This window comes from Phycodurus eques, chromosome 1 (assembly GCF_024500275.1).
Source record: "Phycodurus eques isolate BA_2022a chromosome 1, UOR_Pequ_1.1, whole genome shotgun sequence".
Taxonomy (NCBI): domain Eukaryota; kingdom Metazoa; phylum Chordata; class Actinopteri; order Syngnathiformes; family Syngnathidae; genus Phycodurus; species Phycodurus eques.
In genome coordinates this window covers 32,445,740-32,459,456 of record NC_084525.1, presented here as the reverse complement: position 1 = coordinate 32,459,456, position 13,717 = coordinate 32,445,740, and the positions used below count along the sequence as shown (strand labels likewise).

Below are 13,717 nucleotides of genomic sequence, written 5' to 3'. Positions count from 1 at the left end.
ACATTACCCTGCAGAGCAAACATGGCATTTCCAATATATATTATGTTTTATATTTTATGTGTGGGGCTTAGACCCACTAAACGTCTTACCCTAATAGGTGTCTGTTATAGCTATATTGTACATAGATATGTTATACAGAGGAAATATTTCTAAAATAAAAATCAATTGATTATGTTGCCAAGAACTTATTGCTGATAGCTGCTGTATTTGTATTGTGACGTGTTGTAGTGCATTTGTTGTCCTGAAAGTGTTGACTTGCATGTTGATCCTTCACCACAGTCCATCCTCCTCCTCCTTCCCCCCATCTGCATCTTCACCTTCCTTAGTAATACCTGGCATCAGACCGTGCATGCCGGATGAGCACAGGTGTGGTGACGGAACTTGTATCCTGTTAGAATACCTGTGTGACAATCGACCAGATTGCCGTGATATGAGTGATGAGAAACATTGTGGTGAGTTACTTCAGCTTGACCTGCTAGCAGGCCGTAAAGTGGTCGGCCACAGCATGTACGGATGATATGCAATGCCTTATGCACTGTGAAACCTCCACAGTTGCTAAGTTTAACCAGAGATCTGTTGCAAATGTAGGAAGCCACGTAGCAACCACCCCTACTCCTATCACCACCACCACCGCCATCGTTAAACCTCCACAGTCACCCGTCATTCCAGGACTCTGCAGAGCAGATCAAGCAAAGTGCCAGAGCGGAGAGTGTATCCCTCGAGACTACATCTGTGACGGGGAGAGAGACTGCTTGGACGGAAGTGACGAATTCCAATGTGGTCAGTCATACAAAGTGATATATACAAGCACACCTAACGGCAGCATTGGCACGTATCCACTTGTCTTTACAGGAACTCCGTCTCCATGTGAACCAAATGAGTTTAAGTGTAAAAACGGCCGTTGTGCCCTCAAGCTATGGCGTTGTGATGGAGACAATGACTGTGAGGATAATTCGGATGAGCTAGACTGCCGTGAGTTCATCTATGACTGTTCAGACACGCATCTCGGGTGATGTGATCATGAGTGGAAACGTCATTGATATGCATTTTGAGAGGCAACTCATTTCCAAATGTCACACACCAAATTGGTGTTTGAAGTAGGAAGTTACGACACCGTCGCGTTTCACTCTGGCTCGTTTTGTGTGTAGACTTGTCCTGTCAGCTTTTACATTTTATTCCTCAACCAAGTCTTCTAAATTTCAGACATCTTCAGTTACTTCTTTGAGCCAGAATTCTATTGATTGCAACGGTCAGATCCATCTATCGGTGAGGTACTTGCGCTGAGTTTGACACCTCTAAACACAAAAAGAAGTTTGCCACATGCAGTCCTAACTATTTCTGAATCTCTGTGGTTCTTCTGATTTCAAACTGTCCACTTGTGATTGCTCACCACGACTTACGGTCTGAACTGATGCAACTGTTACTTTTAGTGCTGCCTGTAATTAATAATGATACTTTAATGTCCAACTTGATATTGCACAGCCACCAAGGGTCCAGATGACAGGTGTGCCCCTGAGCAGTTTGAATGCCTAGGTGACCGCACTTGCATCCCATCTAGTTACCAATGCGACGAAGAGCCAGACTGTCCTGACCGCTCAGATGAATACGGCTGCAGTAAGACCCCCCACCACACTCCACCCTACTTGTGTATTTCTCTGTAGTACTCTACATTTTGCACTCCTGCTTTGCTTCTTTTTCCTCTTTAGTCAGCTCTGAGCTCCTTTGTACACTATGACTAATTTTCTGTGAACCACATACTCTTCACACATGGGTCAGCTCAGACACAGATCTTTTTGTGAAACATCCTCTCCACTGAACTAAAAGTGAATTATTTAGCATTTATGAGTCTCACTGCATCACCAAATTCCAAGCAGTCTTGCTGGGTGAAAATAACTATGGATTTTAAGCAGTTCTTCTTTTTTCTTTTTTTTTCCACACAAAACAGCCCCTCCCTCTGTGACAAGCCCACCAGAAGAATCCATTCAAGCTTCCCGGGGAGCTACTGTAACATTCAGTTGTCAGGCTGTTGGAGTGCCAACACCCATCATCACCTGGAGGCTGAACTGGGGTCACATCCCTATCAGCGGCAGGTGGGTTTGTTGGAGACCATGAGTTACACAGATTATTCGGGGTCATTTGGTTCAATCAGTTGTCAACCAATCTGATTATTCCCGTATTACTCTGGTTTTTAATTAATAACACACTCAAATTGACCAAATTCACTGAATGTCACTTTCTAGCATCCCGTTAGTTATAATGTTCGACTGAATTTCAAATTCTCCGATATGAATAAATTCTGGTTTTGTAACAAGAATGCTGTTGTATTTCAACAAAATAGAACTGATACAGTCAGGTTTCTTTCATCTCTGTGGGATTGTCATATACTAAAGAAACAACATCATTTCTGTTACATAGCAACCGACACAAGAGAATGATGCCATCTCACCTTTCTACATTTTGTTGTCAACCAATGTTCCTCTCACTTTCACACATCATTGTTCTATGTCAGAAGAAGAAACTGTTGATTGTAAATGGTATTCATATCCATGCAATTGTCCAAAATTTGTTTTAAAGATGCTGGCGGCCAACGGCTCTTCGAAAAGACGTAGATGTTCATTTGTGGCAATTTTTATTCTTGTATTCGTTTACACAGTAATTATTGTATGACTATTTTATGCTACAGAAACTGAAAATACTATTTTTAATCACCATTTTACAGCTACGCTCCGTCCATTGCTCGGCAAAATCCCGAATTTCTGTGCTGTCATTTACTTCTACGTCATTTTTGTTGCGCCACCAGCTGGGCCAATTGGTTAGTTATAAAAAAAAAATTAAAAAACTATTGAAGAATACAGTTAGAGGAGCTGACAGGCTTAATCAGCATTTCGTCATCGCTTCTCGTATTGGCTATATTTGTTTTTTAACCCAAAAAGTTGTGGATTTCAGCTTTAAATACCAGTAGTTTTTGATACCTTTTACCTTTGGTAAATTTGTCATTAGATGGCTTTCCTGACTATTTCACAACTGCCTCTTAATCGCGTCAGAACTAGCTTTAGTGACTGTCTTATTTGATGTTAGTGAAAATGCCGCACCAGAAACGTTGCAGAATATTGATCAATAACATTATGTTGTATGCATGTATTCCCAGAATCTCCATGACCAGTGAGAACGGTCGTGGCACTCTTACAATCCGTGACGTGAAGGAGGCCGATCAGGGGGCCTACACTTGCGAGGCCATCAACGCCAAAGGTCTGGTGTTTGGTATTCCTGATGGGGTTCTAACACTTTCTTCCAATCCCAATCCAGGTACATTTAAGTAAAAGCATGATGGTTTTCATAGCAAGCCATGGATGAAATTTAATCCAGTTAGGGAAATAAATTGTCCTGACCTTGCCAGACAACTGCCCAGACGGTCACTTCCGTGTAGAGGGCCGTTGTGTTTCCTGCTTCTGTGCTGGAATCACCAAGAATTGCAAACGCACTGGACGCTTCCGCAATCAGATCAATCTGCGTTTCACCGAGGAGGAAGATTTTAAAGGTACTACTTAAACTGATTGAAAGAATGCTCACATCAAATTTACAACTGAAACACTGAAATGTTCACCTCATCCTCACATACGTATCGACTGAAAAGCTGGGAGAATTATTAAAGAGTCTATTTTCTGACACTCAGGAGTGAATGTCAGCTACCCATCCAGGCCAGGCACTCCCCCTCTTTCTTCCACTCAACTCCTCATCAACCCTGAGATGGAAGAGTTCCAGCTCGTTGATTTGTCACGTCGCTTTCTCAACCTGGACTCATTCTGGACCTTGCCCCGCCAGTTTCTTGGTAACAAGGTATGTCTTTTTTAAAGGCTTAATTTCTTTACATACAGTACATACACTCTCCTGAAAAATTTGTCTTATATTAATATTTTAATGTCAACCCCAAATGTGTTAATTCTACTGCAGAACTGGTCTCACTGTTCCAATTTTTTTGGAGCGGAGTGTATATTGTTGGTTATTATGTGTTTTAGATTGATTCCTATGGAGGATCACTGAAGTACAAAGTGCGCTTCACATTGGCCCGCGGTCTTTCTGAGCCTGTGGAGAAGCCGGACGTAATACTTGTTGGGAATGGGCGCAGGCTTATATATCACAGAGGGAGTGACGCCTCTGTTGGTGTGGTCAACCAGCGAGAAATCAAATTCACTGAGGTATGTACTTAAGGAACGCTGTACAATGTGTATATTGTAAAAAAATAATTATTCACTGTACATGTGTAAATATGAGATGCCACATGCATGATAAGGGTTAATGAAACAACGAATCTTGTGATTGTAAAGGATAACTGGCAGCACTCCAGCGGACGGCAAGTAAGCCGGGAGGAACTAATGATGACACTGGCTAATTTGGACAGCATCAGCATCCGCACCATCTATGACAACCACATGGTCAGCGTGGCACTCAGTGATATCGTCATGGATACCACCACTGTGGAGTTCAGTACTCGGGGTCATGCTAAGGATGTTGAAGAGTGCAGGTAAGGGAAATAAATTGGTATGTCAGCAAGGCAGGTGTTCATTGTTTTCTTCTTTCTTGGGCATGTCATCTCACACGTCAATGGCTCTTCATATGTCAAACTATTGTGGGAGATAACAAGCTGTCTGGTATGGCCATTCAGTACAGCTCCCTTAAACATCTTACACTGTGCAGTATATACTGTATTTGAGAATCAACAGGGTGACCAATGGAGCACTAATAAAGAACATAGACCTAGTGATGTGATGTTTTACATTGGCTACATTAAATTAATGTAAAAATTTAAATCAAAATCAATAGGTTAATTTCTCAGATAAAGGGTAATATAATCCCTGATTGATAGAAGATTGATGGAATGACGTGCTGATACTACAACCTGTCATCTTGACAGGCTCGACAAAATTATTTCTGAGGAGGTAATTCTTTGTGTAATGTTGTGTTCTCCAAAAGTGAAGACCCACTGCATGGTCATCATAATGCTGATCATACTAATGGAACTACTTGACAAGTACAATTAAGAAATCAGTGGTGAAATGTAACGAAACAGTTGTGAGGAATCCCACGGACTCCTGCAATCAAAACATTCGAGGAGACCATTTTTGACCTTTTCTTGTTGTTTTTCAGCTATTCTATTAATAATATCAAAATACTGTATGGGGTGTTCATTGACGTATCACAGTTTGTTGAGACAGCTGGTGTAAAGCCTTTATGATGATCACATTTATGGTTCCCAGATGTCCTCCTGGATATACGGGCCTGTCCTGTGAAATGTGCTCCTCTGGTTTTGAGCGTGTCCCTGGTAGCTCCTATCTGGGCACCTGCGCTGGTTGTAACTGTAATGGACATGCCAGCGCTTGTGATCCAATCAGTGGACACTGTCTGGTAAACACCAATACTTTACTGAAGATTATTTTTAACATCATTTAAAGGGATAAACCAGGCAACTCTTTTGCTTTTTCTTTTGTTTAATTTTCTACTGCAGAGCTGCCAGCATAACACAGAAGGCCCTCAGTGCGACAAGTGTCGACTCGGTTACTTTGGTGACCCAAGACGAGGCCGAACAGATGACTGCAAGCCTTGCCCTTGTCCATACTATGAAACCTCTCGCCGGTAAGGGCTTCTGAATGTATATTTAGTTTTTTTCAAAAACTGCCAATTCAGATAGTTGAACAATGGTTCATTCATTCCACATACTACTTATTAACCCACCACTGTAAATGTTCACCTATGGCTCTTTGTTTGCGACTGCAGGTTCTCTGACACCTGCTTCTTTGACTCTGACCAACAGCCAACATGTGATGCTTGCAAGTCCGGCTACACAGGAAGACGCTGTGAAAAGTGAGAGAATTGAATATTTTTTGTAAATTACTATACAATAGACGGTAGCAACACTTATGTTTTACCTCCATTTTATTGTTTTTTGTTTCAGATGTGCTCCTGGTTTCCAGGGTAATCCTCTTCTGCCAAATGGAAAATGTGTTCCTCACCGTGAGTGCCTTTTTGTGAAGTTTGTTGGGGGGTTTTGCCCTTGTAGTAGCATATGATCATGGCACAGGTATGCAGCACTTTTGGAACATTCCTAGGTGAACTTTCCACCCCATATGTCTTCATCTTTCCACTGCTCCCCCCCCTCCCCTGCAGAAACAAAGTGTGATAACAGAGGAAGCGTCAGCTCAAGCAGCAGGCCATGCAGCTGCAAGGTACACATTGTATGATTGCTAAGTGCAGAGTGAAACACTGGAAATAAGTCATTCTTTTTCAGTTTCTGAACCGTATTTTCCCTATTACATCTGATTTTATTAAAGAAATTAGCCAACAGGCAAGTTGACGTGTATCTGGTTTTATTTATTATTTTTATTGCAGAACTACGTGGTGGGCGCTCAATGTGATGAGTGCAAGCCAGGCTTCTTCCACCTGTCAGAGAACAACCCTGAGGGTTGTCTGCGTTGTTTCTGCATGGGTGTGTCCAAACAGTGTGCCAGCTCTACTTGGAGTCGAGATCAGGTACAGTAGATATGAATAGTAAAGGGGGGGGGGGTAGATATTTTTACATAGATGTGCTGTATGAGCAAATCTTGCAGGTGTGAAATTGAGGTGCAAAAATGGCATTTGTGGTGACTTGTGAGCATTCCAAGTTAACATCTCAGGTAATATGTGCTCCAAGGTACGAGGAGGAGTGAACGGGCAGCTTTTTACACTCACCAACAGTGGCAACACAAGAACTATCAGCGAGGGTATCTCTCAGAGGGGCCCCTCAGAAGTTGTCTATCGCTCCTTTTCCAGCATCCCCAACGATATCTACTACTGGGTCGTGCCTGAGAGCTTCAGAGGAGATAAGGTGAGATAAATCAACAAAGTACAGTAGAAAGCATGCTGGGGGAGGGGGTGGGGAAATCAGTCAGGTGTTTCATTCAGCTCTCTGCCTTGTGTCACACTCAGTCATGCCTCAACATGTTGAGTGAAAATGACTTGGCCTGCCCATACAGCAAAGATCCTTTGAACCTTAAATTCCTAATGAAGCCCAACACAAATGTTTTATGACTACCTTTTCACCATTAGCCCTTGGAAATTAGGACAATGCTGGATTTGGACAAGTCCACAACACTTTATGTCAGAGAATACTACACTCACTACATGAGCTTTTCTTTTCATTTTGTTGCGACCAGGTGACAGCCTATGGTGGAGAGCTACGCTACACAGTACATTATGAGCCATTTCAGCGTTCCCTGGTGATTGATGGTCAGCCAGATGTGGTTCTCCAGGGCAATGGCATTTCTCTAGAACACTACTCCCAGATCAAGCCCCTACCACGTGTGTCACAAACAGTCACTGTGACATTCAGAGAGGTCTGTAACATGGGAGTTTGTCGCTAAATCTGCACCCACAAATACAAAATAGGCTAACTTTTTCATTTCCATCCTGACAGTCTGCATGGCGTCGCGCTGATGGGCAACCATGCACACGGGAACACCTCCTTATGGCCCTGGCCGATGTTAGCGGCTTGCTCATTAGAGCCACCTATGCTGACAACATGGCAGAGAGCAGGTACATTTGAAAGACATTTCTAATTGAGCAAATTCATGTACAATAAATTCAAAGATAGCCGCAACTAAAGGCAAATTGCCTTATTCAGTATATCAGACATCAAAATGGATATCGCTGTGCCGCACTCAACTGGAAATGAGCGTGCCCTTGAGGTAGAAGAATGTGCATGCCCTCAGGGATACAGCGGACCTTCTTGTCAGGTACACAAGGTTCATTTCAACCAGTCGTGCCGGTTTGCTGAATTCATCACTTAATTTTTCCGATTTCAGTTGTTGAGAGTTCCGTAAATGGCTCCTCACACAAAACAAAGATTCCCCTTTCTTATCGTTTTTTATTTATTTTTTTGTTACTTGGGGTGTTATTTCTTGGTGTTGCAGGAGTGTGAAGAAGGTTACACTCGGACCAGCTCTGGTCTTTACCTGGGCACTTGTGAGAGGTGTGATTGCAATGGCTATGCCATCAGCTGTGACCCGGAGACCGGCAGGTGTCTTGTAGGTTTTGTCTTATTATTCCCCTCCTAATTATTTTTCACTGCTGACCTTGCTTTCATCTCTGCGCTGGAATGCAATAATGGTTTCATGGCAGAACCCAACATGTGAAAACAAGTTATGTGCACACTGTATCAACATTTTAGTGAATCTCACCTCTTTTTTTTGTGCGTCTGTCTTGACAGCAATGTCTACACAACACTGATGGACCAAGGTGTGAACGCTGTCAGCCTGGTTACTATGGAAACCCAGGAGCAGGAGCTGCCCAGGCATGCCAGCCTTGCCCATGTCCTGGAACAGCGTCAAACAACCAGTGAGTTAATGTCTAAAGTCAATTTTACCGTAGTTTAAGGGCCAATTTAGGTACTACAATTGTAGAAACAATGATACCCAAACTTTAGTAGAGTCAAAGCAAGAAGCCTTTAGATTTTGAAGGCTATTTGACCCAGAATGGCGAAAGTTGGATTGGTAGGTACATGTTCTGCGTTTTGGTCTTATTTCTCATGTCAGAACAAGAATCAAAGAGGATCATTTTTTTACACTTTCATACACTCTTTTTAGTGTTTAACCAGGTACGCTTTTTGACAAGTGGAACAGAAGGCTTACTTCAAATACTGTTTAAACAGATTCTCCTCAACCTGTTATTTGGACTCTGATGGTCAGCCAACATGTGGTTGTCCCCCTGGATACACTGGCCGACGCTGTGAGAGGTACACCCCGTCCTGCCTCAATCTCCTGTACTTTCTCCCTACATCTTCTTCTAAGGGTCATTTGGACACTGCTCTGGGTTTAGGGTTACTGGGTGGGCCGGCAGCAAAGTTAACCAGGGCTGGCAGTAGCATTCATTGGGTCTAGTTGTAGGAAACAGATGTACACATGTTGGTGATTTACTCACCAACATGGTGAGTTGGTGGTTGGTGTCATGTTTTTTTTTTTTGTTTGTTTTTTTTTGTTTTTTACACCAGTCTTTGAGCATTTGCAGTGCAGGAATCAATTATCTTTGAATATATATTCTTTGTCCCAGTGATTCCCAACCAGGGTCCCGTGGCACACTAGTTTGCCATGAGAGCTCGTCGGGGGTGCCTCAGTAAATTATCCAATTCCACCTAATTTGTCTGAAAATTATTATTTAGTAATTACATATATCTCTTCCAATGAGAGTGACTGGCAGAACTATTAAACACTCTTCCATTAGATGCCAGAAGATACAATTAACCAGTGTATTCACCTGTTGCAATTCCCACAAAAGAAGGTGTATCAGCTTTGTGTCCAATTAAATCAGGCCCAGATTTCACACGGAGCAAGTAATTTTTTAAAAAGTTAATTGAGCTGAGATCATTATTCATACTCAGAGATAATCCTAATGTAAAATGGGAGCCTCTGTTTACTAAAGGTTGGGAAACACTGCTCTATTCTGGGTTGCTGGATATCGAGAATTTAAGGAAAATGTAGTTTTCACTTTGGGTTAAGGCCTCTTTATACTCCCGCGCTCGTGCAGCCGACAGCGCCCGCATTGCATCACGACGCATAGGTCCACGTGGCCCCTCTGCGTCACTTGACACACAGCACAAATTGTTGCTGCGCGCAAAATGCCGCAGACATCATCTCTCGTGATTGGTCCGTTTTAGTCACATGCTGTGATGACGTACTCAGCTTTCCCCTTGGTTCCACGTAACACCGACACCTTCTTGATCGATTTTGCAGTGTAATTAAACGTATCATCTGGTCATCTAGGTCCATTTGTTCTAGCAGACACTGTTCCTCGGTCGCCATTGTTGTTGCTTCGTTCCTTGTTCCGGAAAGGAAAGTAAAAACGGCAACCGGAAAAGGCCAAAAAATGCAGAGGAAAATCCACCCTGTGGTGTCCTAGCCAACACCAGCTGTAGCGACACCCCCGACTTGGAGGAGAACTGCAGCACATTTTCAAAACAGCGTGCGTGGGTTGCGCTCGAGTATAATGTCAAACTGCGCGTGGGATAGCCGCAGTGACGTCAGCGCAGTCACCGCCTGTGCGAGTATAAAGAAGCCTTTAGACTTTTATTATACTGTACCTTCGTGGTGCTGATCAGGAGTACAAACAAGTACAAACCATTGTTTTGAATTTCTTCAGGAAACCTTTAGTTTGGTTTGTGGACTTTTTACTTTTTCTGCTTCAGCTTTTGTGCTTTGCTGGTTACATAGATCTAAAGGCTGTGTTGACTCTTATGATTTCCATCTCTGCACAAGCCCCATGCATTTTCTGGGTCTCTAGCATAAATGTAGATGAGGCATTTATGAGGGCTGAAAAAAATCTTTGCTGCTCTGATAGCAAAGATGACCAGAAGACTTGGGTGGATAATGAAAATCATTGAATATTTGAACTTCTATATGAGCACCAATCCTTATTGTGCTGTTTTGATATTAAGAGAAGAGATGCCATCTGCAGACAGTTGTGGGGACCCTTTCCAAGAGAAGCTGCTAGATGGCTACCTACCTTTGGGATGTGGTGCTGAAGCAGTATTAAATTTCAGCGTGGATAAAGTGATAACACCTTTTGGAAGTGGAGATAGTGATGATGTTGACTATCAGTGGCCTGTTACCACTGCACAAACTGTCCTCTCGACCAGAAAAATACTGTCTACTCCTTCTCACCATCGTACGACTCTTTCTGCTTCAAAAATTGGGCCGGACATTGTTTCAGTTGCTCCCAATAGGTTATTGACCAGACTCCCACCACGCTTCACGCCAGACCCAGCAAGTAGACACTCCAGTTTTCAGCACTTGCTCAGGATTCATCTGAACACCTTTAATCAGCGTCTCAGCATGCTTGAGAGCAACACCCTTGATATGAGGGAAAGCATCCGTAGAATGGAGGATCAACAGAGTAATCTCAGCTCCCATCTGAAGGAGCTTATTGCTGTTGAGTCAGCTGCGGAAAAGACCAAGAGGGTCAATGAGCTCGAGAAGAGCAACATTGACATGGAAGCTCGTTTGAGCAGACTCGAGGGAAGGCTGGAGATCCTGATTGATGGCTTCACAGCCCTGGCTCAGGAGATGAACAAGATGAAACGTGCAAGACACACTTCCCGTTCGATACAGGAAAGGATGCCCCTGCCTTCACTTAGCCCAGTACTTGTTCCGCCGATGTACTCAACACCACAGCCTCCAGGCAAAAGCATACCAACAAAGAGACCTCTTAACCAACGAGCTACAGTACTCAAAAGCATACCTACCCCAAGTCTCCTCGATAGTAAACCCACCACTGCATCTCTGAAAGAGAGAAAAAATAAATTGACAGCCTCTGCAGAATCACTTCAAAACACCACAAAGCTTGTCACTCTTCCATCCAAACATAAAGTCTTGAATTCTAAACCAAAGCTAAAGGGAAATGTCAAAAGTGCCTCTCAATCTAAAACTAAATCCATAGCTACAGCAAAGCCAGAGGCAAAGAGACAAGTGAACAAGACGCCTAATGAGACACCTAAACATGTTTCACAGTCAAACCAAACACAACTAAAGCAAGTTGAAGATAAGGAATATGAGGTAGCTGTCACTAAATTTCAACTGGAACCACCATCTCACAGAGAAACCCCTGCAAGAACCCCGAATAACAGTGGACATGATAAATTACTTAGATCTGATGAACCACTTGACAAGAATGTCCAAAGGGGAAGAAAGAACACTGTTAAACGCACAAATTCTGGAAAGATTGTGACAGCAAACATCATGCTTAACACAACAAAAACAACATTGCCCTCTCTTTTAGCTAAAGAAAATGATAAGAAACTGAATACACCAACAAAAGCAATGGTGACTCCTGCTAGATCCATGGCAACTAATGCAAAGAATTTAAACGCAGCGAAAAAAGGATCACTGGCCCCCCATAGAACAAAGGCAAGAACCTCAAAGAAGTCAAACACACCAAACAAATCCACATTGAATGATTCACAAACAAAAGCAACAACTGTTGTAAAGTCAGTGAAAAAGCCATCATCTAAAGCAAAACCCAGGGTTAAAGTTGGGAAGAAAAAACAGCAAAAAGACAAGACGAATACTAGATCTGGGATTTTGGATCTACTGAGGCTATTGAAAGGAGGGCATAAAAATCATCAAGATGGCACGCTTCATGTTGTTCTGGGAAGGCTGGCCATCCCTGTACGGATTATCCCTGATGAGTAGGGTGGAATGTGCCATGACTGATATTTTTTTTTTTTCTCGACATCTTTTTATTTATATTTATATTTTTGTATGGAACCTGATGAAGGGCTTTATTATGGAACACTTTTTGCTTCTGATTTTTTTTCAAATTTTCTGAAAATATACCAATATGATCCTACGTCTTTTAAGGTAGTTATCTGCCTATGAAGAAGATACAGTTGTTTAGCATTAATACTGTCCTGTATATGTTTCAGTTTTTTGATGACGGGACTACCTCAAACTTTGCACCTGTAGCCCATCTCTTTCTTAATTTTTGTTTTTGTTTTTTTAAAGGCCACATCTATCAAGTGTGGTCCCTATATTTACAAATGTGTTGTTAATCATGGCCACAGTGATAATTATTTTTGTGGACGGAGCCGATGAATATTGAGGTTGAGTTTTAACTCTTAGAATAATGGTACAAAATGGAGAAATATATTTTTCTTTGTCATGGTAAATAAAGAAAAGAATATAACAGAAAGTGTTATTTGAAGAGGCAATAAATATCTGTTTAATTGCCGCAGAAGTGAATTAAATACATTTAGTCCCCAGATACTGTAAATTCTTTTAAACAGAGCACATTTTTTATTTATTTCTTGACAGCTGATGACAGTACTGTAATTTGATATATTTTAGCTTGAGTCTTCCAGAAGTACAGCAGGTGTGTAGATTCTGATTTCTTTCTTTCTTTTTGTTTTCCTGTTCGGCTACAGAATGGAGGATCTGTGTCCCTTTTATGCCGGAACAGTTTTACTGTGTCACAGTGGAGTTTTTAAGATGCCGCTGTGGTTTCTTTGTATTATAATGGATATTTATTGAGAATCAGAGTCGATCAGTCGAACAGAACAAGGTTTCTAGAGGGGAGTGAGAAAAGAAGACAAAAGACAAAGCACCAATTGTAAACAAGATGAGAAAAGTAAATCATTATATATTTAGAACAATTAAACATTAGATAAGGCGGCACGGTGGACGACTGGTTAGAGCGTCAGCCTCACAGTTCTGAGGACCAGGGTTGAATCCCCGGCCCCGCCTGTGTGGAGTTTGCATTTTCTCCCCGTGCCTGCGTGGGTTTTCTCCGGGCACTCCGGTTTCCTCCCACATCCCAAAAACATGCATGAATTGGAGACTCTAAATTGCCCGTAGGTGTGAATGTGAGTGCGAATGTTTGTTTGTTTGTATGTGCCCTGCAATTGGCTGGCAACCAGTTCGGGGTGTACCCCGCCTCCTGCCCGATGACAGCTGGGATAGACTCCAGCACGCCCGCGACCCTAGTGAGGAGAAGCGGCTCAGAAAATGGATGGATGGATAAACATTAGATATTGATAAACATTAGATATGGGTGTTGTATGGGGCAGTAGTGCTACACCCTAAGAGGGAAGGACAGGACAAGGACAGGAGAAGAAGCATGCAGGACAATGGTCGCGAACCCAGTTGTACAACTGAAGTGACTATGTGACTTATAAAAGTCTTTAGGACGAGAGTGTGAG

The 13,717-nt window shown here is 42.5% G+C and overlaps 1 protein-coding gene across 10 annotated transcripts in view; it reads left to right on the top strand.

The window, feature by feature from the left end:
* Positions 1-13,717, top strand: part of hspg2 (heparan sulfate proteoglycan 2) — a 115,257-nt gene that overhangs the window by 56,189 nt on the left and 45,351 nt on the right. For all 10 annotated transcript variants that reach the window (XM_061688591.1, XM_061688582.1, XM_061688529.1 and 7 more), the window contains exons 7-29: positions 327-452; positions 589-780; positions 853-972; positions 1,483-1,614; positions 1,946-2,090; positions 3,149-3,306; positions 3,398-3,538; positions 3,674-3,837; positions 4,017-4,196; positions 4,326-4,522; positions 5,256-5,403; positions 5,504-5,631; positions 5,773-5,859; positions 5,951-6,009; positions 6,163-6,221; positions 6,385-6,525; positions 6,686-6,859; positions 7,188-7,367; positions 7,448-7,566; positions 7,655-7,766; positions 7,944-8,057; positions 8,240-8,367; positions 8,681-8,764. In XM_061688591.1, the coding sequence (XP_061544575.1) occupies positions 327-452; positions 589-780; positions 853-972; positions 1,483-1,614; positions 1,946-2,090; positions 3,149-3,306; positions 3,398-3,538; positions 3,674-3,837; positions 4,017-4,196; positions 4,326-4,522; positions 5,256-5,403; positions 5,504-5,631; positions 5,773-5,859; positions 5,951-6,009; positions 6,163-6,221; positions 6,385-6,525; positions 6,686-6,859; positions 7,188-7,367; positions 7,448-7,566; positions 7,655-7,766; positions 7,944-8,057; positions 8,240-8,367; positions 8,681-8,764 (3,088 nt within the window). The remainder of the gene's footprint in view (positions 1-326; positions 453-588; positions 781-852; positions 973-1,482; positions 1,615-1,945; positions 2,091-3,148; positions 3,307-3,397; positions 3,539-3,673; positions 3,838-4,016; positions 4,197-4,325; positions 4,523-5,255; positions 5,404-5,503; positions 5,632-5,772; positions 5,860-5,950; positions 6,010-6,162; positions 6,222-6,384; positions 6,526-6,685; positions 6,860-7,187; positions 7,368-7,447; positions 7,567-7,654; positions 7,767-7,943; positions 8,058-8,239; positions 8,368-8,680; positions 8,765-13,717) is intronic.